This window comes from Oncorhynchus tshawytscha, linkage group LG30 (genome assembly GCF_018296145.1).
Source record: "Oncorhynchus tshawytscha isolate Ot180627B linkage group LG30, Otsh_v2.0, whole genome shotgun sequence".
NCBI classification, from domain to species: Eukaryota; Metazoa; Chordata; class Actinopteri; order Salmoniformes; family Salmonidae; genus Oncorhynchus; species Oncorhynchus tshawytscha.
Window position 1 is genome coordinate 49292486 of NC_056458.1, and position 21423 is coordinate 49313908.

The following is a 21423-nucleotide window of genomic DNA, read 5'->3' on the forward strand; positions in this document are numbered from 1 at the left end:
GGTCTGTAATATAGCAGAGGACTAAACACACACACAACACCCCCAATTTAAAGGGACGGTCTGTAATATAGCAGAGGATTAAACACACAGACAACACCCTAAATTAAAGGGAGGGTCTGTAATATAGCAGAGGACTAAACACACACACAACACCCCCAATTTAAAGGGACGGTCTGTAATATAGCAGAGGATTAAACACACAGACAACACCCTAAATTAAAGGGAGGGTCTGTAATATAGCAGAGGACTAAACACACACACAACACCCTAAATTAAAGGGAGGGTCTGTAATATAGCAGAGGATTAAACACACACACAACACCCCAATTTAAAGGGACGGTCTGAAATATAGCAGAGGATTAAACACACAGACAACACCCTAAATTAAAGGGAGGGCCTGTAATATAGCAGAGGATTAAACACACACACAACACCCCCAATGTAATTAAAGGGGGGGTCTGTAATATGAATGGTGCAGTGGTCTAAGGCACTGCATCTCAGTGCAAGAGGCGTCACTACAGTCCCTGGTTTGAATCCAGGCTGAATCACATCTGGCTGTGATTGGAAGTCCCATAGGGCATCACACAACTGGCCCAGTGTCGTCCAGATTGGCCAAGGTAGACCGTCATTGTAAATAAGAATTTGTTCTATAACTGACTTTCCTAGTTAAATAAAAGATTAAAATAAAATAATGTGTAGGATTAAACACACACACACACACACACAATGCCCCCAATTTAGTCAGTGGCCCCTGACGTAATTTCCTTTTAGTCTAATGGTTTTGACGTTGGTTTGCCCAGTGAGACCACCACACTATGACTCTGACCAGTTAGACGACACCTGTTATGGTATTGATTACGATGACACCTGTTATGGTATTGATTACGATGACACCTGTTATGGTATTGATTACGATGACACCTGTTATGGTATTGATTACGATGACACCTGTTATGGTATTGATTACGATGACACCTGTTATGGTATTGATTACGATGACACCTGTTATGGTATTGATTATGATGACACCTGTTATGGTATTGATTACGATGACACCTGTTATGGTATTGATTACGATGACACCTGTTATGGTATTGATTATGATGACACCTGTTATGGTATTGATTACGATGACACCTGTTATGGTATTGATTATGATGACACCTGTTATGGTATTGATTATGATGACACCTGTTATGGTATTGACTATGATGACACCTGTTATGGTATTGATTACGATGACACCTGTTATGGTATTGATTATGATGACACCGTTATATACAGTCGTGGCCAAAAGTTTTGAGAATGACACAAACATAAAATTTCCACAAAGTTTGCTGCCTCAGTGTCTTTAGATATTTTTGTCAGATGTTACTATGGAATAGTGAAGTATAATTACAAGCATTTCATAAGTGTCAAAGGATTTTATTGACAATTACATGAAGTTGATGCAAAGACTCAATATTTGCAGTGTTGACCCTTCTTTTTCAAGACCTCTGCAATCCGACCTGGCATGCTGTCAATTAACTTCTGGGCCACATCCTGACTGATGGAAGCCCATTCTTGCATATTCAATGCTTGGAGTTTGTCAGAATTTGTGGGTTTTTGTTTGTCCACCCGCCTCTTGAGGATTGACCACAAGTTCTCAATGGGATTAAGGTCTGGGGAGTTTCCTGGCCATGGATCCAAAATATCAATGTTTTGTTCCCCGAGCCACTTAGTTATCACTTTGCCTTATGGCAAGGTGCTCCATCATGCTGGAAAAGGCATTGTTCGTCACCAAACTGTTCCTGGATGGTTGGGAGAAGTTGCTCTCAGAGGATGTGTTGGTACCATTCTTTATTCATGGCTGTGTTCTAAGGCAAAATTGTGAGTGAGCCCACTCCCTTGGCTGAGAATCAACCCCACACATGAATGGTCTCAGGATGCTTTACTGTTGGCATGACACAGGACTGATGGTAGCGCTCACCTTGTCTTCTCCGGGCAAGCTTTTTTCCGGATGCCCCAAACAATCGGAAAGGGGATTCATCAGAGAAAATGACTTTACCTCCGTCCTCAGCAGTCCAATCCCTGTACCTTTTGCAGAATATCAGTCTGTCCTTGATGTTTTTACTGGAGAGAAGTGGCTTCTTTGCTGCCCTTCTTGACACCAGGCCATCCTCCAAAAGTCTTTGCCTCACTGTGTGTGCAGATGCACTCACACCTGCCTGCTGCCATTCCTGAGCAAGCTCTGTACTGGTGGTGCCCTGATCCCACAGCTGAATCAACTTTAGGAGACGGTCCTGGCGCTTGCTGGACTTTCTTGGGTGCCCTGAAGCCTTCTTCACAACAGTTGAACCGCTCTCCTTGAAGTTCTTGATGATCCGATAAATGGTTGATTTAGGTGCAATCTTACTGGCAGCAATATCCTTGCCTGTGAAGCCCTTTTTGTGCAAAGCGATGATGATGACACGTGTTTCCTTGCAGGTAACCATGGTTGACAGAGGAAGAACAATGATTCCAAGCACCACCCTCCTTTTGAAGCTTCCAGTCTGTTATTTGAACTCAATCAGCATGACAGAGTGATCTCCAGCCTTGTCCTCGTCAACACTCACACCTGTGTTAACGAGAGAATCACTGACATGATGTCAGCTGGTCCTTTTGTGGCAGGGCTGAAATGCAGTGGAAATGTTTTGGGGGGGATTCAGTTCATTTGCATGGCAAAGAGGGACTTTGCAATGAATTGCAATTCATCTGATCACTCTTCATAACATTCTGGAGTATATGCAAATTGCCATTATACAAACTGAGGCAGCAGACTTTGTGAAAATGTATATTTGTGTCATTCTCAAAACTTTTGGCCACGACTGTACAGTCGGACGTATTTAAGTCAAATGTTACCAAAGTTTGTCTGCCTTTCCTTTCACTTTGGGTGCCTCCAGTTCGAGAATGTTATTTTTGGTACTTTGAGTTTAATTATTAGACAGACATACAGCTCACTGACCCTAGAGGACGACGACCGGCTGACTGAACACACACGAACTCACACTTGTTTTCGTGTTACATCTGCGTCATTCTCCATATTATTCTATTCCAGTCGATGACAGTAGAGAACCTTCAAACACTGAGATATTTACTCCACACTAAACATTAGATAAATGACAAACTGAACAACTAAAAAGCACCCTGAGGAAAAGCAAAGCTAAAAATGTATGTTTTAAGATATTTTAAATATGTCCACAGTTTCGTCCCCCTCAGGTTCTCTGACAGGCTATTCCAGAGGCTGGGGGCATAGTAACTAAAGGCTGGGGGCATAGTAACTAAAGGCTGCCTCTCCATGCCTCTTGGTCCCAGGCTGGGGACATAGTAACTAAAGGCTGTCTCTCCATGCCTCTCGGTCCCAGGCTGGGGACATAATAACTAAAGGCTGTCTCTCCATGCCTCTTGGTCCCAGGCTGGGGACATAATAACTAAAGGCTGTTTCTCCATGCCTCTCGGTCCTGGGCTTTAGGATAGTTAAAAGGCCAGAGGACCTGAGGGACTTCCTGGGTACATAACTTAAAGCATGTCCGACATGTATTGAAGTGCACAATCGTGGATTGTTCTAAAACCAATAGAAGATTCTTCAAAATGAATTCTAGAACTCACAGGCATTCAGAGACCTTAAAACCAGTGTAATGTGTGCTCTCCGTCTGGTCTTGGTCAGTACCCCTGCTGAAGCATTCTGTATGTTTTGTAGATGACCAATGACTTTCTTGGGTAGACCAGACAGGAGAGTATTACAGGAGTCGAGCCTGCTTGTAATAAAATGGATGAGTGTCTCTGTATCAGCCTGAGAGAGAAATGGTGGCGCCTCGGCAATGTTCCTCAGGTGGTTAAAAACTATATTGGTCACATTCCTAATCTGTGATTATCAATTGAGTTCAGAATCTAAAATGACAACTAGTTTTTTTTTTTACCTGGTGTTTTATATTTATTACCTGGTGAATTAAAATGTGCGTCCAGATTCCCTCTCTGTGCTTTGGCTCCAACAAGAACTACCTCGGTGTTGTTTTGACTTAACTGGAGGAAATTGTGAGCCATCCAACTATTTACATTTAAATATAGCCCATTTATCATTATGAAATATGTGATTATTGATAATGTGATTATGAACTTATTATAAAAGAAAGGAATGATGGACTTTAATGAATTATTCTTATGTGTTGAACTAGCAATATGGAGTTGAGACCCTTTTCTCCCCAGGCATGGTAAGCCCTAGTTTTCTCCCCAGGCATGGTAAGCCCTAGTTTTCTCCCCAGGCATGGTAAGCCCTAGTTTTCTCCCCAGGCATGGTAAGCCCTAGTTTTCTCCCCAGGCATGGTAAGCCCTAGTTTTCTCCCCAGGCATGGTAAGCCCTAGTTTTCTCCCCAGGCATGGTAAGCCCTAGTTTTCTCCCCACGCATGGTAAGCCCTAGTTTTCTCCCCAGGCATGGTAAGCCCTAGTTTTCTCCCCAGGCATGGTAAGCCCTAGTTTTCTCCCCAGGCATGGTAAGCCCTAGTTTTCTCCCCAGGCATGGTAAGCCCTAGTTTTCTCCCCAGGCATGGTAAGCCCTAGTTTTCTCCCCAGGCATGGTAAGCCCTAGTTTTCTCCCCACGCATGGTAAGCCCTAGTTTTCTCCCCAGGCATGGTAAGCCCTAGTTTTCTCCCCAGGCATGGTAAGCCCTAGTTACGGCGGCAAACCGTTTTGGATCCTATCCTATTTGTTTGCTGGACTTCATAACCATAAGAGAACATGTCGATCACAGTTTCATCAGATTTGTTTTTGCACAAGCAGAGCTTCAGATTCATTAAGCTGAACCGGGAAAGTGTTTAAAACACGTCTTTGACCGTTGGCTAAAGGGTAACTTCGGATTTTGTTAACTGGAACAGATAGGTCTTACAATTGTAATAAACCTTTGCTTCTCCTTCTTCTCCTTCCCCGCTCAGCCTACATCCTAGACGGGGTGAATCTGAAGGGTTACTTCGCCTACTCCCTGAACGACCAGAGAGACCCAGGCTTCGGCTTGTACGGTCATGTCCAAGATGAGGAAATCCTCAAAACATCTCTGTCCCAGTATCAGAACATTATCCGGCACAACGGCTTCCCTCTCCAGGGGACCCTTACCTCGGCCCTGCAGTGCCCCAGTCAGCCTCTACCCTGCTCGGGGTGTCTGGTCCTGACCAAGAGGCCTGTGGTGGGCTTCCTCTCTCTGGTGGGGTCAGCGGTCCTGGTCACCCTTGGGCTGATTATATACTACGCTGCCAAGAGACACAGGGGCCGAGGTACAAATGGCACCATATTCTCTAAAATATAGGGCCCTGGTCTAAAGTAGTGCACTATATTGGGAAAAGGGTTCTATAGGGCCCTGTTCTAAAGTAGGGCACTATATAGGGAATAGGGTTCTATAGGGCTCTGGTCTAAAGTAGTGCACTATATAGGGAATAGGGTTCTATAGGGCTCTGGTCTAAAGTAGTGCACTATATAGGGTGCCATTTGGGATCACGTGGTGATGGTGGTGATGAAAATTAAGTGTATTTCTGAAGCGTGTGTAGGTAGTCCTCCGGGTTTGAGTCACTTGACCTTTAACCCTTCAATGTCTGCTGATCTGAAGGAATCAGGAAAAAGGTAGAAGCAATATGTCAGAATATCCACCATGTCAGCACTAGATCTCTGACACCTAATCCAGTTCCTCGAGATCTGTAAAACAAAGTCGTGGGCTAGGGCCAAGGGTTTATTGTAGCACGCCCCCCTCCCCTCCCCTCCCCTCCCTCCCCTCCCCTCCCCCCCCCCATTGATATAGACCCATGTGGGGGCCAAGGGTGTATTGTACCCATGTGCCACTGTGTAGAGAATGTAGTTGATTTAGTTGATGTGGTGTGTCTTTGTGTTCATAGAACTGTATGTTCGTTTATTTCCACGTCGTTTTATCAAACTCAACCAGCAGCGTTTGTTTAATTTATTTCAGTCTGAAGATAAAGTATTGTTCTTTAAAAAACTATTGAGATAAACATGTCATTTTTATTTTATTTTAATGAACTTGTTTGACGTGGTATCATAACGAATAATCTCGTGTAGATTATTTTTCGTACAGACTCTTAAATTAATATATCTCTAACTTTGTATTAAACTGTGTGTTTATAATAAGTCACATTGTACCTTGATGTCTACTAGGCAAAACAAAACAACCATCTAGTGAAAGCAAGTCTCCCATGACCAATAACTCTTAGTCCCCTTTGACCTTTACTACCGCAGGGCCTGTTGTGAAGTAGGCAAAGGAATTATCCCAAATGGCACCCTATTCCCTATATTGTGCTTTTAGGGCTGGGACGATATCGCAATACTCATTAGTATCTTGGCAAGGAAACGAAACATGAAGCAGATTTAACTCAAATGTAGCCGATGTGAAATGGCTAGCTAGTTAACGCTAGTGGCGTTTCAATGGGTGACGTCACTTGCAAACGGGCCGCGGCTTTTGTGGGTAACAATGCTTCGAGGGTCTGTTGTCGGTGTGCAGAGCGTCCCTGGTTCGCGCCCAGGTCGGGGCGAGGGGACAGACGTAAAGTCTATACTGTTACATAAACAGCACTGTTTTTAAACAAGCATGTTATCCAAGAGGAGGCACATTTATTTATTTAACAAACAGGAGGTTTTTTTAAAACGAAACAAATTGTTCGGACTGCCTCATGTTTACATTTTTTTTGTTGCCGTGGAAAACATATCGCGATACTGGTATCATCCCGGCCCTAAGATTCACTACTTTTGACCAGAGCCCATGTGACCTCTCAGTCATATCTCCGATATTAAGGAGTACTGGATGGATCGTTCATTTATTGCCAAAATGCAATAAATAGATGAATTCTCAGTCATCAAATGAATATTAACAGTACTCCCACAACAATTCTTCATAGATCTTCTGTATAATATTATACTTGCATTCAATTTGTCGGAGTAAACTCTGGGCAGTTTGTAAATTCAGAGCATTGTCAGATTGCCTGGTCGGTAAACTCAGAGCGCGCACTGGACGCGCTGACCGAGGACTACTAACTGGTTAACGTTGGCTAGCTACTTCCAGACAAAAATGAGAGAACAGCTCATATCCAGAGCATTAGTGACTTTAACTGTGCTGCTGGCAACAATTTAATTGTTAGTTGTTTTTTTGCCGGCATTTACGGTTGTTTCCCGTTTGTAAATGAATCAGTTATTCTGCACTCTGGCACACAGACGAGCGTGCACTGACATCGGAGTAGATCGCCAGAGTGAATTTACAAAATGCACCATAAATGTCTATAAAAAAAAAAAAAGGTTATTGTGATCATATGGTGGATAAACAATGTTGTAATAATTCCTAAATTCTAACAATAAACAAATACAGTGTTTTGAAATGTAATCTCATGTCTACAACATAAAATAAAGTACTATGATCGATTTTAGTATTCAAAATATATGTTTCTCAAAATGGACGCTACTACCGGAAGGACCAAGGACCAAATTGGAGCAGGAGTCTAAATCCAAGTATGTGAAATGCAGCCTGGGAGGGGCCCTTCTGGAATGCTTACCCAGTTTGTACATATTTGGAAGCATACATAGATGGAACTGCTGGGAGATGGAGACCAGCACACTGTCAACAAAAAAAGGATTTATTCCAAAACTGACACACACACGTCTCTACCTACAGTGGGGAGAACAGGTAATTGATACACTGACGATTTTGCAGGTTTTCCTACTTACAAAGCATGTAGAGGTCTGTAATTTTTATCATAGGTACACTTCAACTGTGAGAGACGGAATCGAAAACAAAAATCCAGAAAATCACATGGTATGATTTTTAAGTAATTAATTTGCATTGTATCAAATATTTGTTCTTCCCACTGTATGTGGGCACATGGATGAAACACCTATTTGCTGGGCCTAATTCTAATACTTCCAAAGTGTACTAGCAAATAAGGGGCATTATTGTCACCATAAAAGTTCAATGATGGGTGTTTTTCAGGCGGAGTATAACGCTAGGTTGCAGGCATTGGGTTATTGATGCTGGGTGCTGGGTTATTGATGCTGAGTGCTGGGTTATTGATGCTGGGTGCTGGGTTATTGATGCTGGGTGCTGGGTTATTGATGCTGGGTGCTGGGTTATTGATGCTGGGTGCTGGGTTATTGATGCTGAGTGCTGGGTTATTGATGCTGGGTGCTGGGTTATTGATGCTGGGTTATTGAGATATGACCCAGTGGGTCAGATCAGAAGACTGGGGTGTGGCTTTCAAACATATTTTTTGGCCACCCGTGTGAGTAGATGTCTTGTCCAGTTGATCTGTTCTGTTGTATAGTTATCGCAAGTTAAGTTAGAGTCCTAACACTTTTACAGCATTAATGAGGCTTTCACCAGTGTATGAGTTCCTCAAGAGCCTATGACATCTCAATGTTGGGATGAATAACACCATATCCCAACATTATAATAACATTCAGATTTTTATTTAAGAATATGTAATGTGCAAATATATTCAAGGAAAATTTTCATTTTCTAGTGTACGTTAAACTTGATGAACAGGAATGACATTTGGCCAAAAATAACTTAATGACAGTTACACCCCTAATAGGCCACACTTCCTGAAAATGGAAAAAAAAAAAACAACTGATGGTTAAATTAACCCATGTTTGGGTAACCCCAACATGCTGGGTTATTCACACAACCCAACTGGCTAAGTAAAAAATAAAAATAAAAATTGAGTGCAGTTTCAGGACGAGTCTGATTTTATGGCGTGAGCCAAGTTTAGAAAATGACGCACGCAGATATTTTGTGTGAAATTTTTACACAATGGTTACAAAAAGAGGGAACATTGCTTCGGAGAGGTTATTATCTTGGTCAGGCTCAGAGATGGGAGGAGGTCTGAGTCATCACATCACATATAGGTATGGTAGGGCTTGGGGTGTAGCACTAGGCCAGGGGCCCACTGGGGTCATGACCTGTGGGGGGTATAGTGCCAGTTCAGGCAAGGGTCCCAAGAGGTGCACAACTGACAATTCAAACAGGCCATTGGCTGAGCCAGTAGACAGATCATACGGAGGAGGAGGAGGATCTACCAGCCCACCAGGTAATATCAATCAATCGACAGTTCACTTTAAGACATTCGAAAGAAAGTCAACTTTATTTTACAGCAGGGGCTCAATAAGACAGTACATAGCGGAGGTTTCACTATCCAGATGAATAAGACAGTACATAGCGGAGGTTTCACTATCCAGATGAATAAGACAGTACATAGCGGAGGTTTCACTATCCAGATGAATAAGACAGTACATAGCGGAGGTTTCACTATCCAGATGAATAAGACAGTACATAGCGGAGGTTTCACTATCCAGATGAATAAGACAGTACATAGCGGAGGTTTCACTATCCAGATGAATAAGACAGTACATAGCGGAGGTTTCACTATCCAGATGAATAAGACAGTACATAGCGGAGGTTACACTATCCAGATTAATCAATTATTGATATCAACCAAAGACTGGGCCTCTGAACCCCCTCATATTACAAGGTATGGGAGGGTATGCAGAGGGAGAGGGTATTAGATCACAACATCAAGGCATCCAGAAGGGTGATGAAGAGGAAGGATGATGAAGAGGGGGAGAAAGAGCAAGTCGAGTTAGATCAGAACATCATGGAGACAGGAAAGAGAGATTTAGAGTGAGGAGAGAGATAAGGAGAGCGAGAAGGAGAGTGATTGAGAGAGAGAGCGCGATAGAGAGCGAGAAGAGCGAGATCAGAACATCATGGCGTCCAGTCCGTCCTCCATGAACTTCTTGTAGATGGCCATGAACCTGGCGGTGAAGGCCTCTAGATGGTAGATGGCCTTATTGCCCTGCTGCAGTCGGTGTTCGTAGTGGGCTGCCATGTGAGTCACCTCTGCCTTCAGCTGGCCGTCACAGTTACCTAGCAGCTCTGTTACCAGGCCCTACACACAGACACAGTACCTTAACACACCACACAGTGACCTAGCAGTTCAGTTGGTGCTCAGTATTTGTGAGGCCTACCTTCATGATGATCTCAGGAGGAATGCAGTGAGTCAGCAACTCATACAGTCTCCCCCTCACCTCTAACAACCTGGGAGAGGAGGGAGGTAGGGGAGAGAGGGGGGGGGGAAGAGAAGAGAAAAACCTTTTACTACAGAAACCATTTTAAATTAGGGACGTTTGTTCAATGTTTTTTAATTCCAGTCCTCCTCTATCGTCACTGCCCTCTCACCTCTGAGGACTCTGCTGACTGACGATGGCGTTGGCCGTCTCTCTCAGGTAAACCTCCCAGTCAGTCTCTGGGATGTCCTGGTCTGCTGAGAACGGGTACCTGGAGAACAGGGGTCAAAGGTTATGATGAGGTGATCGCTATGCCCGTTTTAAAATCAGTGGTGGCACACCTCGGTAAATGTAGGTACCCACTACTGTGAGTCTCTGGATACCAGCGCCTGGTAATGTAAGTACCCACTACTGTGAGTCTCTGGATACCAGCGCCTGGTAATGTAGGTACCCACTACTGTGAGTCTCTGGATACCAGCGTCTGGTAAATGGATATTAGACAGCATCGCACACAGCGCCAGACTTATTGTTGGAGCATCACACACAGCGCCAGACTTATTGTTGGAGCATCACACACAGCGCCAGACTTACTGTTGCACTCTGCAGGCCTCACACATCAGCAGTGCTTTGCGGAGGTTGCGTCCAGACTTCTCTGATATCTGTTTGGCCAACTCAGGGGGGAGAAGCAGACCCTCCTTCCTACACACTGTAGACAGAACATTACACACCTGAGAGAGAGAGAGATGACAGAAGGTGAGAATTCAAAGATTCACATTTGAGAGAATGATGTAGTTTAAATAATGTACCATGCACTCACTAAACATCCATCCCTCATCCCCCCTCTCCACCCCCCCCACCCCTCTCCATCCCCCCCTACCTCCTCTGTACTGGGCAGGGGCACCCTGACGGCCAGACACCTGCTCCTGATTGGTCCAATGACTTTGGAGGTGGAGTTACAGCAGAGGATGAGCCGGCAGGTGGACATGTACTTCTCCATGGTACGACGCAATGCATGCTGGGCATCTTTAGTGAGGCGGTCCACCTCTGTCAACAGGACAACTGAGAGACAGAGACAGAGATGGGTGGTTTTATCAAAATGGTGTCAGAATGTGAAAATCCTAACAGAGCAGTACGCGGCATGTGTGTCTGACCTTTGAACTCCCTCTGGGTGCTGGTCTGGATCTGTTGAGACTGGGCCATAGTCTTGATCAGTTCCTGGATAACCACACGGTCACTGTTACCAGCATCACTGTTAAAATGAGAGATGTTCAATATAACCCCACGGTCACTGTTACCAGCATCACTGTTCAATATGACCCCACGGTCACTGTTACCAGCATCACTGTTCAATATGACCCCACGGTCACTGTTACCAGCATCACTGTTCAATATGACCCCACGGTCACTGTTACCAGCATCACTGTTCAATATGACCCCACGGTCACTGTTACCAGCATCACTGTTCAATATGACCCCACGGTCACTGTTACCAGCATCACTGTTCAATATGACCCCACGGTCACTGTTACCAGCATCACTGTTCAATATGACCCCACGGTCACTGTTACCAGCATCACTGTTCAATATGACCCCACGGTCACTGTTACCAGCATCACTGTTCAATATGACCCCACGGTCACTGTTACCAGCATCACTGTTCAATATGACCCCACGGTCACTGTTACCAGCATCACGGTTCAATATGACCCCACGGTCACTGTTACCAGCATCACGGTTCAATATGACCCCACGGTCACTGTTACCAGCATCACTGTTCAATATGACCCCACGGTCACTGTTACCAGCATCACTGTTCAATATGACCCCACGGTCACTGTTACCAGCATCACTGTTCAATATGACCCCACGGTCACTGTTAAAATGAGAGATGTTCAATATAACCCCACGGTCACTGTTACCAGCATCACTGTTCAATATGACCCCACGGTCACTGTTAGCAGCATCACTGTTAAAATGAGAGATGTTCAATATAACCCCACGGTCACTGTTACCAGCATCACTGTTAAAATGAGAGATGTTCAATATAACCCCACGGTCACTGTTACCAGCATCATTGTTAAAATGAGAGATGTTCAATATAACCCCACGGTCACTGTTACCAGCATCACTGTTAAAATGAGAGATGTTCAATATGACCCCAAGGTCACTGTTACCAGCATCACTGTTCAATATGACCCCACGGTCACTGTTACCAGCATCACTGTTCAATATGACCCCACAGTCACTGTTACCAGCATCACTGTTCAATATGACCTCACAGTCACTGTTACCAGCATCACGGTTCAATATGACCCCACGGTCACTGTTAGCAGCATCACTGTTCAATATGACCCCACGGTCACTGTTACCAGCATCACTGTTCAATATGACCCCACGGTCACTGTTAGCAGCAACACTGTTCAATATGACCCCACGGTCACTGTTACCAGCATCACTGTTCAATATGACCCCACGGTCACTGTTACCAGCATCACTGTTCAATATGACCCCACGGTCACTGTTACCAGCATCACGGTTCAATATGACCCCACGGTCACTGTTACCAGCATCACGGTTCAATATGACCCCACGGTCACTGTTACCAGCATCACTGTTCAATATGACCCCACGGTCACTGTTAGCAGCAACACTGTTCAATATGACCCCACGGTCACTGTTACCAGCATCACTGTTCAATATGACCCCACGGTCACTGTTACCAGCATCACTGTTCAATATGACCCCACGGTCACTGTTACCAGCATCACTGTTCAATATGACCCCACGGTCACTGTTACCAGCATCACTGTTCAATATGACCCCACGGTCACTGTTAGCAGCAACACTCAGATGAGGAAAATCTCTCCAACTCAGATCGTTGAGTTCCTGGCTATGGTGTTGATGTTACCAATACTGCTTCCTGTTTACCTTGGGTTGACCTCCAGGTGGCAGTTACTGGCTATGGTGTTGCTGTTACCAATACTACTTCCTGTTTACCTTGGGTTGACCTCCAGGTGGTAGTTACTGGCTATGGTGTTGATCTCAATCTTCTTCTTAGAGGGAGCCTGCACAGAGAACAGGAAACGGACGTAGAATGAATTAGATCGTGATTCAGATGGAAGTATTGAGGTGTGTATGTCTCTGTGATGGTCTTCTCTGCGTAGTTTCTCCACCTCGGCTCTGTGTGTGTGTGTGGTGTGTTAGGGTTGGGCGATATTACGTTAGCATGTATCTAACATGGAGACCAGGGACCGGTCAGTAAGCTGTATCTCAAATCAAATCAAATCAAATTTTATTTGTCACATACACATGGTTAGCAGATGTTAATGCGAGTGTAGCGAAATGCTTGTGCTTCTAGTTCCGACAATGCAGTAATAACGAGCAAGTAATCTAACTAACAATTCCAAAAAAAACTACTGTCATACACAGTGTAAGGGGATAAAGAATATGTACATAAGGATATATGAATGAGTGATGGTACAGAGCAGCATAGGCAAGATACAGTAGATGATATCGAGTACAGTATATACATATGAGATAAGTATGTAAACCAAGTGGCATAGTTAAAGTGGCTAGTGATACATGTATTACATAAGGATGCAGTCGATGATATAGAGTACAGTATCAACGTATGCATATGAGATGAACAATGTAGGGTAAGTAACATTATATAAGGTAGCATTGTTTAAAGTGGCTAGTGATATATTTACATCATTTCCCATCAATTCCCATGATTAAAGTGGCTGGAGTAGAGTCAGTGTCATTGACAGTGTGTTGGCAGTAGCCACTCAATGTTAGTGGTGGCTGTTTAACAGTCTGATGGCCTTGAGATAGAAGCTGTTTTTCAGTCTCTCGGTCCCAGCTTTGATGCACCTGTACTGACCTCGCCTTCTGGATGGCAGCGGGGTGAACAGGCAGTGGCTCGGGTGGTTGATGTCCTTGATGATCTTTATGGCCTTCCTGTAGCATCGGGTGGTGTAGGTGTCCTGGAGGGCAGGTAGTTTGCCCCGGTGATGCGTTGTGCAGACCTCACTACCCTCTGGAGAGCCTTACGGTTGAGGGCGGTGCAGTTGCCATACCAGGCGGTGATACAGCCCGCCAGGATGCTCTCGATTGTGCATCTGTAGAAGTTTGTGAGTGCTTTTGGTGACAAGCCGAATTTCTTCAGCCTCCTGAGGTTGAAGAGGCGCTGCTGCGCCTTCCTCACGATGCTGTCTGTGTGAGTGGACCAATTCAGTTTGTCTGTGATGTGTATGCCGAGGAACTTAAAACTTGCTACCCTCTCCACTACTGTTCCATCGATGTGGATGGGGGTGTTCCCTCTGCTGTTTCCTGAAGTCCACAATCATCTCCTTAGTTTTGTTGACGTTGAGTGTGAGGTTATTTTCCTGACACCACACTCCGAGGGCCCTCACCTCCTCCCTGTAGGCCGTCTCGTCGTTGTTGGTGATCAAGCCTACCACTGTTGTGTCGTCCGCAAACTTGATGATTGAGTTGGAGGCGTGCATGGCCACGCAGTCGTGGGTGAACAGGGAGTACAGGAGAGGGCTCAGAACGCACCCTTGTGGGGCCCCAGTGTTGAGGATCAGCGGGGAGGAGATGTTGTTGCCTACCCTCACCACCTGGGGCGGCCCGTCAGGAAGTCCAGTACCCAGTTGCACAGGGCGGGGTCGAGACCCAGGGTCTCGAGCTTGATGACGAGCTTGGAGGGTACTATGGTGTTGAATGCCGAGCTGTAGTCGATGAACAGCATTCTCACATAGGTATTCCTCTTGTCCAGATGGGTTAGGGCAGTGTGCAGTGTGGTTGAGATTGCATCGTCTGTGGACCTATTTGGGCGGTAAGCAAATTGGAGTGGGTCAAGGGTGTCAGGTAGGGTGGAGGTGATATGGTCCTTGACTAGTCTCTCAAAGCACTTCATGATGACGGATGTGAGTGCTACGGGGCGGTAGTCGTTTAGCTCAGTTACCTTAGCTTTCTTGGGAACAGGAACAATGGTGGCCCTCTTGAAGCATGTGGGAACAGCAGACTGGTATAGGGATTGATTGAATATGTCCGTAAACACACCGGCCAGCTGGTCTGCGCATGCTCTGAGGGCGCGGCTGGGGATGCCGTCTGGGCCTGCAGCCTTGCGAGGGTTAACACGTTTAAATGTCTTACTCACTTCGGCTGCAGTGAAGGAGAGACCGCATGTTTCCGTTGCAGGCCGTGTCAGTGGCACTGTATTGTCCTCAAAGCGGGCAAAAAGTTATTTAGTCTGCCTGGGAGCAAGACATCCTGGTCCGTGACTGGGCTGGGTTTCTTCCTGTAGTCCGTGATTGACTGTAGACCCTGCCACATACCTCTTGTGTCTGAGCCGTTGAATTGAGATTCTACTTTGTCTCTGTACTGGCGCTTAGCTTGTTTGATAGCCTTGCGGAGGGAATAGCTGCACTGTTTGTGTTCAGTCATGTTACCAGACACCTTGCCCTGATTAAAAGCAGTGGTTCGTGCCTTCAGTTTCACACGAATGCTGCCATCAATCCACGGTTTCTGGTTAGGGAATGTTTTAATCGTTGCTATGGGAACGACATCTTCAACGCACGTTCTAATGAACTCGCACACCGTATCAGCGTATTCGTCAATGTTGTTGTCTGACGCAATACGAAACATCTCCCAGTCCACGTGATGGAAGCAGTCTTGGAGTGTGGAGTCAGCTTGGTCGGACCAGCGTTGGACAGACCTCAGCGTGGGAGCTTCTTGTTTTAGTTTCTGTCTGTAGGCAGGGATCAACAAAATGGAGTCGTGGTCAGCTTTTCCGAAAGGGGGCGGGGCAGGGCCTTATATGCGTCGCGGAAGTTAGAGTAACAATGATCCAGGGTCTTTCCACCCCTGGTTGCGCAATCGATATGCTGATAAAATTTAGGGAGTCTTGTTTTCAGATTAGCCTTGTTAAAATCCCCAGCTACAATGAATGCAGCCTCCGGATAAATCGTTTCCAGTTTGCAGAGTTAAATAAAGTTCGTTCAGAGCCATCGATGTGTCTGCTTGGGGGATATATACGGCTGTGATTATAATCGAAGAGAATTCTCTTGGTAGATAATGCGGTCTACATTTGATTGTGAGGAATTCTAAATCAGGTGAACAGAAGGATTTGAGTTCCTGTATGTTTCTTTCATCACACCATGTCACGTTGGCCATAAGACATACGCCCCCGCCCGTCTTCTTACCAGAAAGATGTTTGTTTCTGTCGGCGCGATGCGTGGAGAAACCCGCTGGCTGCACCGCTTCGGATTGCGTCTCTCCAGTGAGCCATGTTTCCGTGAAGCAAAGAACGTTACAGTCTCTGATGTCCCTCTGGAATGCTACCCTTGCTCGGATTTCATCAACCTTGTTGTCAAGAGACTGGACATTGGCAAGAAGAATGCTAGGGAGTGGTGCACGATGTGCCCGTCTCCGGAGTCTGACCAGAAGACCGCTTCGTTTCCCTCTTTTTCTGAGTCGTTTTTTTTTTTTGGTCGCTGCATGTAATCCACTCGGTTACACTGGTTGTAAGGCAGAACACAGGATCCGCGTCGCGAAAAACATATTCTTGGTCGTACTGATGGTGAGTTGACGCTGATCTTATATTCAGTAGTTCTTCTCGGCTGTATGTAAAGAAACCTAAGATGACCTGGGGTACTAGTGTAAGAAATAACACGTAAAAAAACAAAAAACTGCATAGTTTCCTAGGAACGCGAGCGAGGCGGCCATCTCTGTCGGCGCCGGAGGCCAGGGACTGGTCAGTAAGCTGTATCTAACATGGAGGCCAGGGACTGGTCAGTAAGCTGTATCTAACATGGAGGCCAGGGACTGGTCAGTATCTAACATGGAGGCCAGGGACTGGTCAGTAAGCTGTATCTAACATGGAGGCCAGGGACTGGTCAGTATCTAACATGGACACCAGGGACTGGTCAGTAAGCTGTATCTAACATTGACACCAGGGACTGGTCAGTAAGCTGTATCTAACATGGAGGCCAGGGACTGGTCAGTATCTAACATGGACACCAGGGACTGGTCAGTAAGCTGTATCTAACATGGAGACCAGGGACTGGTCAGTAAGATGTATCTAACATGGAGACCAGGGACTGGTCAGTATCTAACATGGAGACCAGGGACTGGTCAGTAAGCTGTATCTAACATGGAGACCAGGGACTGGTCAGTAAGCTGTATCTAACATGGAGGCCAGGGACTGGTCAGTAAGCTGTATCTAACATGGAGGCCAGGGACTGGTCAGTATCTAACATGGAGGCCAGGGACTAGTCAGTAAGCTGTATCTAACATGGAGACCAGGGACTGGTCAGTATCTAACATGGACACCAGGGACTGGTCAGTAAGCTGTATCTAACATGGAGGCCAGGGACTGGTCAGTATCTAACATGGAGGCCAGGGACTGGTCAGTAAGCTGTATCTAACATGGATGCCAGGGACTGGTCAGTATCTAACATGGACACCAGGGACTGGTCAGTAAGCTGTATCTAACATTGACACCAGGGACTGGTCAGTAAGCTGTATCTAACATGGAGACCAGGGACTGGTCAGTATCTAACATGGAGACCAGGGACTGGTCAGTAAGCTGTATCTAACATGGAGACCAGGGACTGGTCAGTAAGATGTATCTAACATGGAGACCAGGGACTGGTCAGTATCTAACATGGAGACCAGGGACTGGTCAGTAAGCTGTATCTAACATGGAGACCAGGGACTGGTCAGTAAGATGTATCTAACATGGAGGCCAGGGACTGGTCAGTAAGCTGTATCTAACATGGAGGCCAGGGACTGGTCAGTATCTAACATGGAGGCCAGGGACTGGTCAGTAAGCTGTATCTAACATGGAGACCAGGGACTGGTCAGTATCTAACATGGACACCAGGGACTGGTCAGTAAGCTGTATCTAACATGGAGGCCAGGGACTGGTCAGTATCTAACAAGGAGGCCAGGGACTGGTCAGTAAGCTGTATCTAACATGGAGACCAGGGACCGGTCAGTATCTAACATGGAGGCCAGGGACTGGTCAGTAAGCTGTATCTAACATGGAGACCAGGGACTGGTCAGTATGTAACATGGAGGCCAGGGACTGGTCAGTATCTAACATGGAGGCCAGGGACTGGTCAGTATCTAACATGGAGACCAGGGACTGGTCAGTAAGCTGTATCTAACATGGGAGGCCAGGGACTGGTCAGTAAGCTGTATCTAACATGGAGACCAGGGACCGGTCAGTATCTAACATGGAGACCAGGGACTGGTCAGTAAGCTGTATCTAACATGGAGACCAGGGACTGGTCAGTAAGCTGTATCTAACATGGAGACCAGGGACTGGTCAGTAAGCTGTATCTAACATGGAGACCAGGGACTGGTCAGTATCTAACATGGAGACCAGGGACTGGTCAGTATCTAACATGTAGACCAGGGACTGGTCAGTATCTAACATGGAGGCCAGGGACTGGTCAGTATCTAACATGGAGGCCAGGGACTGGTCAGTAAGCTGTATCTAACATGGGAGGCCAGGGACTGGTCAGTAAGCTGTATCTAACATGGAGACCAGGGACCGGTCAGTATCTAACATGGAGGCCAGGGACTGGTCAGTAAGCTGTATCTAGCATGGAGACCAGGGACTGGTCAGTAAGCTGTATCTAACATGGAGGCCAGGGACTGGTCAGTATCTAACATGGAGACCAGGGACTGGTCAGTAAGCTGTATCTAACATGGAGGCCAGGGACTGGTCACTATCTAACATGGAGACCAGGGACTGGTCAGTAAGCTGTATCTAACATGGAGACCAGGGACTGGTCAGTATCTAACATGGAGACCAGGGACTGGTCAGTAAGCTGTATCTAACATGGAGACCAGGGACTGGTCAGTAAGCTGTATCTAACATGGAGACCAGGGACTGGTCAGTAAGCTGTATCTAACATGGAGACCAGGGACTGGTCAGTAAGCAGTATCTAACATGGAGACCAGGGACTGGTCAGTAAGCAGTATCTAACATGGAGACCAGGGACTGGTCAGTATCTAACATGGAGGCCAGGGACTGGTCAGTAAGCTGTATCTAACATGGAGACCAGGGACTGGTCAGTATCTAACATGGAGGCCAGGGACTGGTCAGTATCTAACATGGAGACCAGGGACTGGTCAGTAAGCTGTATCTAACATGGAGGCCAGGGACTGGTCAGTATCTAACATGGAGGCCAGGGACTGGTCAGTATCTAACATGGAGGCCAGGGACTGGTCAGTAAGCTGTATCTAACATGGAGGCCAGGGACTGGTCAGTATCTAACATGGAGACCAGGGACTGGTCAGTAAGCTGTATCTAACATGGAGACCAGGGACTGGTCAGTAAGCTGTATCTAACATGGAGGCCAGGGACTGGTCAGTATCTAACATGGAGGCCAGGGACTGGTCAGTAAGCTGTATCTAACATGGAGGCCAGGGACTGGTCAGTAAGCTGTATCTAACAAGGAGACCAGGGACTGGTCAGTATCTAACATGGAGACCAGGGACTGGTCAGTATCTAACATGGAGGCCAGGGACTGGTCAGTATCTAACATGTAGACCAGGGACTGGTCAGTATCTAACATGGAGGCCAGGGACTGGTCAGTATCTAACATGGAGGCCAGGGACTGGTCAGTATCTAACATGGAGGCCAGGGACTGGTCAGTAAGCTGTATCTAACATGGACACCAGGGACTGTCAGTAAGCTGTATCTAACATGGAGACCAGGGACTGGTCAGTATCTAACATGGAGACCAGGGACTGGTCAGTAAGCTGTATCTAACATGGAGACCAGGGACTGGTCAGTAAGCTGTATCTAACATGGAGACCAGGGACTGGTCAGTAAGCTGTATCTAACATGGAGGCCAGGGACTGGTCAGTATCTAACATGGAGGCCAGGGACTGGTCAGTAAGCTGTATCTAACATGGAGACCAGGGACCGGTCAGTATCTAACATGGAGGCCAGGGACTGGTCAGTAAGCTGTATCTAACATGGAGACCAGGGACTGGTCAGTATCTAACATGGAGGCCAGGGACTGGTCAGTATCTAACATGGAGACCAGGGACTGGTCAGTAAGCTGTATCTAACATGGAGACCAGGGACTGGTCAGTAAGCTGTATCTAACATGGAGACCAGGGACTGGTCAGTAAGCTGTATCTAACATGGAGGCCAGGGACTGGTCAGTAAGCTGTATCTAACATGGAGGCCAGGGACTGGTCAGTAAGCTGTATCTAACATGGAGGCCAGGGACTGGTCAGTATCTAACATGGAGGCCAGGGACTGGTCAGTAAGCTGTATCTAACATGGAGACCAGGGACCGGTCAGTATCTAACATGGAGGCCAGGGACTGGTCAGTAAGCTGTATCTAACATGGAGACCAGGGACTGGTCAGTATCTAACATGGAGGCCAGGGACTGGTCAGTATCTAACATGGAGACCAGGGACTGGTCAGTAAGCTGTATCTAACATGGAGACCAGGGACTGGTCAGTAAGCTGTATCTAACAAGGAGACCAGGGACTGGTCAGTATCTAACATGGAGACCAGGGACTGGTCAGTATCTAACATGTAGACCAGGGACTGGTCAGTATCTAACATGGAGGCCAGGGACTGGTCAGTATCTAACATGGAGGCCAGGGACTGGTCAGTATCTAACATGGAGGCCAGGGACTGGTTAGTAAGCTGTATCTAACATGGACACCAGGGACTGGTCAGTAAGCTGTATCTAACATGGAGACCAGGGACTGGTCAGTATCTAACATGGAGACCAGGGACTGGTCAGTAAGCTGTATCTAACATGGAGGCCAGGGACTGGTCAGTAAGCTGTATCTAACATGGAGGCCAGGGACTGGTCAGTAAGCTGTATCTAACATGGAGGCCAGGGACTGGTCAGTATCTAACATGGAGGCCAGGGACTGGTCAGTAAGCTGTATCTAACATGGAGACCAGGGACCGGTCAGTATCTAACATGGAGGCCAGGGACTGGTCAGTAAGCTGTATCTAACATGGAGACCAGGGACTGGTCAGTATCTAACATGGAGGCCAGGGACTGGTCAGTATCTAACATGGAGACCAGGGACTGGTCAGTAAGCTGTATCTAACATGGAGACCAGGGACTGGTCAGTAAGCTGTATCTAACATGGAGACCAGGGACTGGTCAGTAAGCTGTATCTAACATGGAGACCAGGGACTGGTCAGTAAGCAGTATCTAACATGGAGGCCAGGGACTGATCAGTAAGCTGTATCTAACATGGAGGCCAGGGACTGGTCAGTATCTAACATGGAGGCCAGGGACTGGTCAGTAAGCTGTATCTAACATGGACACCAGGGACCGGTCAGTATCTAACATG

The 21423-nt window shown here is 46.4% G+C and overlaps 2 protein-coding genes across 2 annotated transcripts in view; one reads left to right on the forward strand and one right to left on the reverse strand.

Moving 5' to 3' along the window:
• The window catches only part of kl (klotho), a 47335-nt gene extending 41972 nt beyond the window's left edge, over window positions 1-5363 (forward strand). Inside the window, exon 15 of the mRNA XM_042309568.1 lies at window positions 4949-5363. Coding sequence (XP_042165502.1) covers window positions 4949-5316 — 368 coding nt within the window. The 3' untranslated portion in view covers window positions 5317-5363. The remainder of the gene's footprint in view (window positions 1-4948) is intronic.
• A 3756-nt stretch (window positions 5364-9119) lies between these two features.
• rfc3 (replication factor C (activator 1) 3) overlaps window positions 9120-21423 on the reverse strand; it is a 28317-nt gene continuing 16013 nt past the window's right edge. Inside the window, exons 3-9 of the mRNA XM_042309565.1 lie at window positions 13062-13129; window positions 11216-11313; window positions 10942-11123; window positions 10656-10792; window positions 10237-10335; window positions 10026-10095; window positions 9120-9946 (exon numbers count right to left, since the gene is read on the reverse strand). Coding sequence (XP_042165499.1) covers window positions 9755-9946; window positions 10026-10095; window positions 10237-10335; window positions 10656-10792; window positions 10942-11123; window positions 11216-11313; window positions 13062-13129 — 846 coding nt within the window. The 3' untranslated portion in view covers window positions 9120-9754. The remainder of the gene's footprint in view (window positions 9947-10025; window positions 10096-10236; window positions 10336-10655; window positions 10793-10941; window positions 11124-11215; window positions 11314-13061; window positions 13130-21423) is intronic.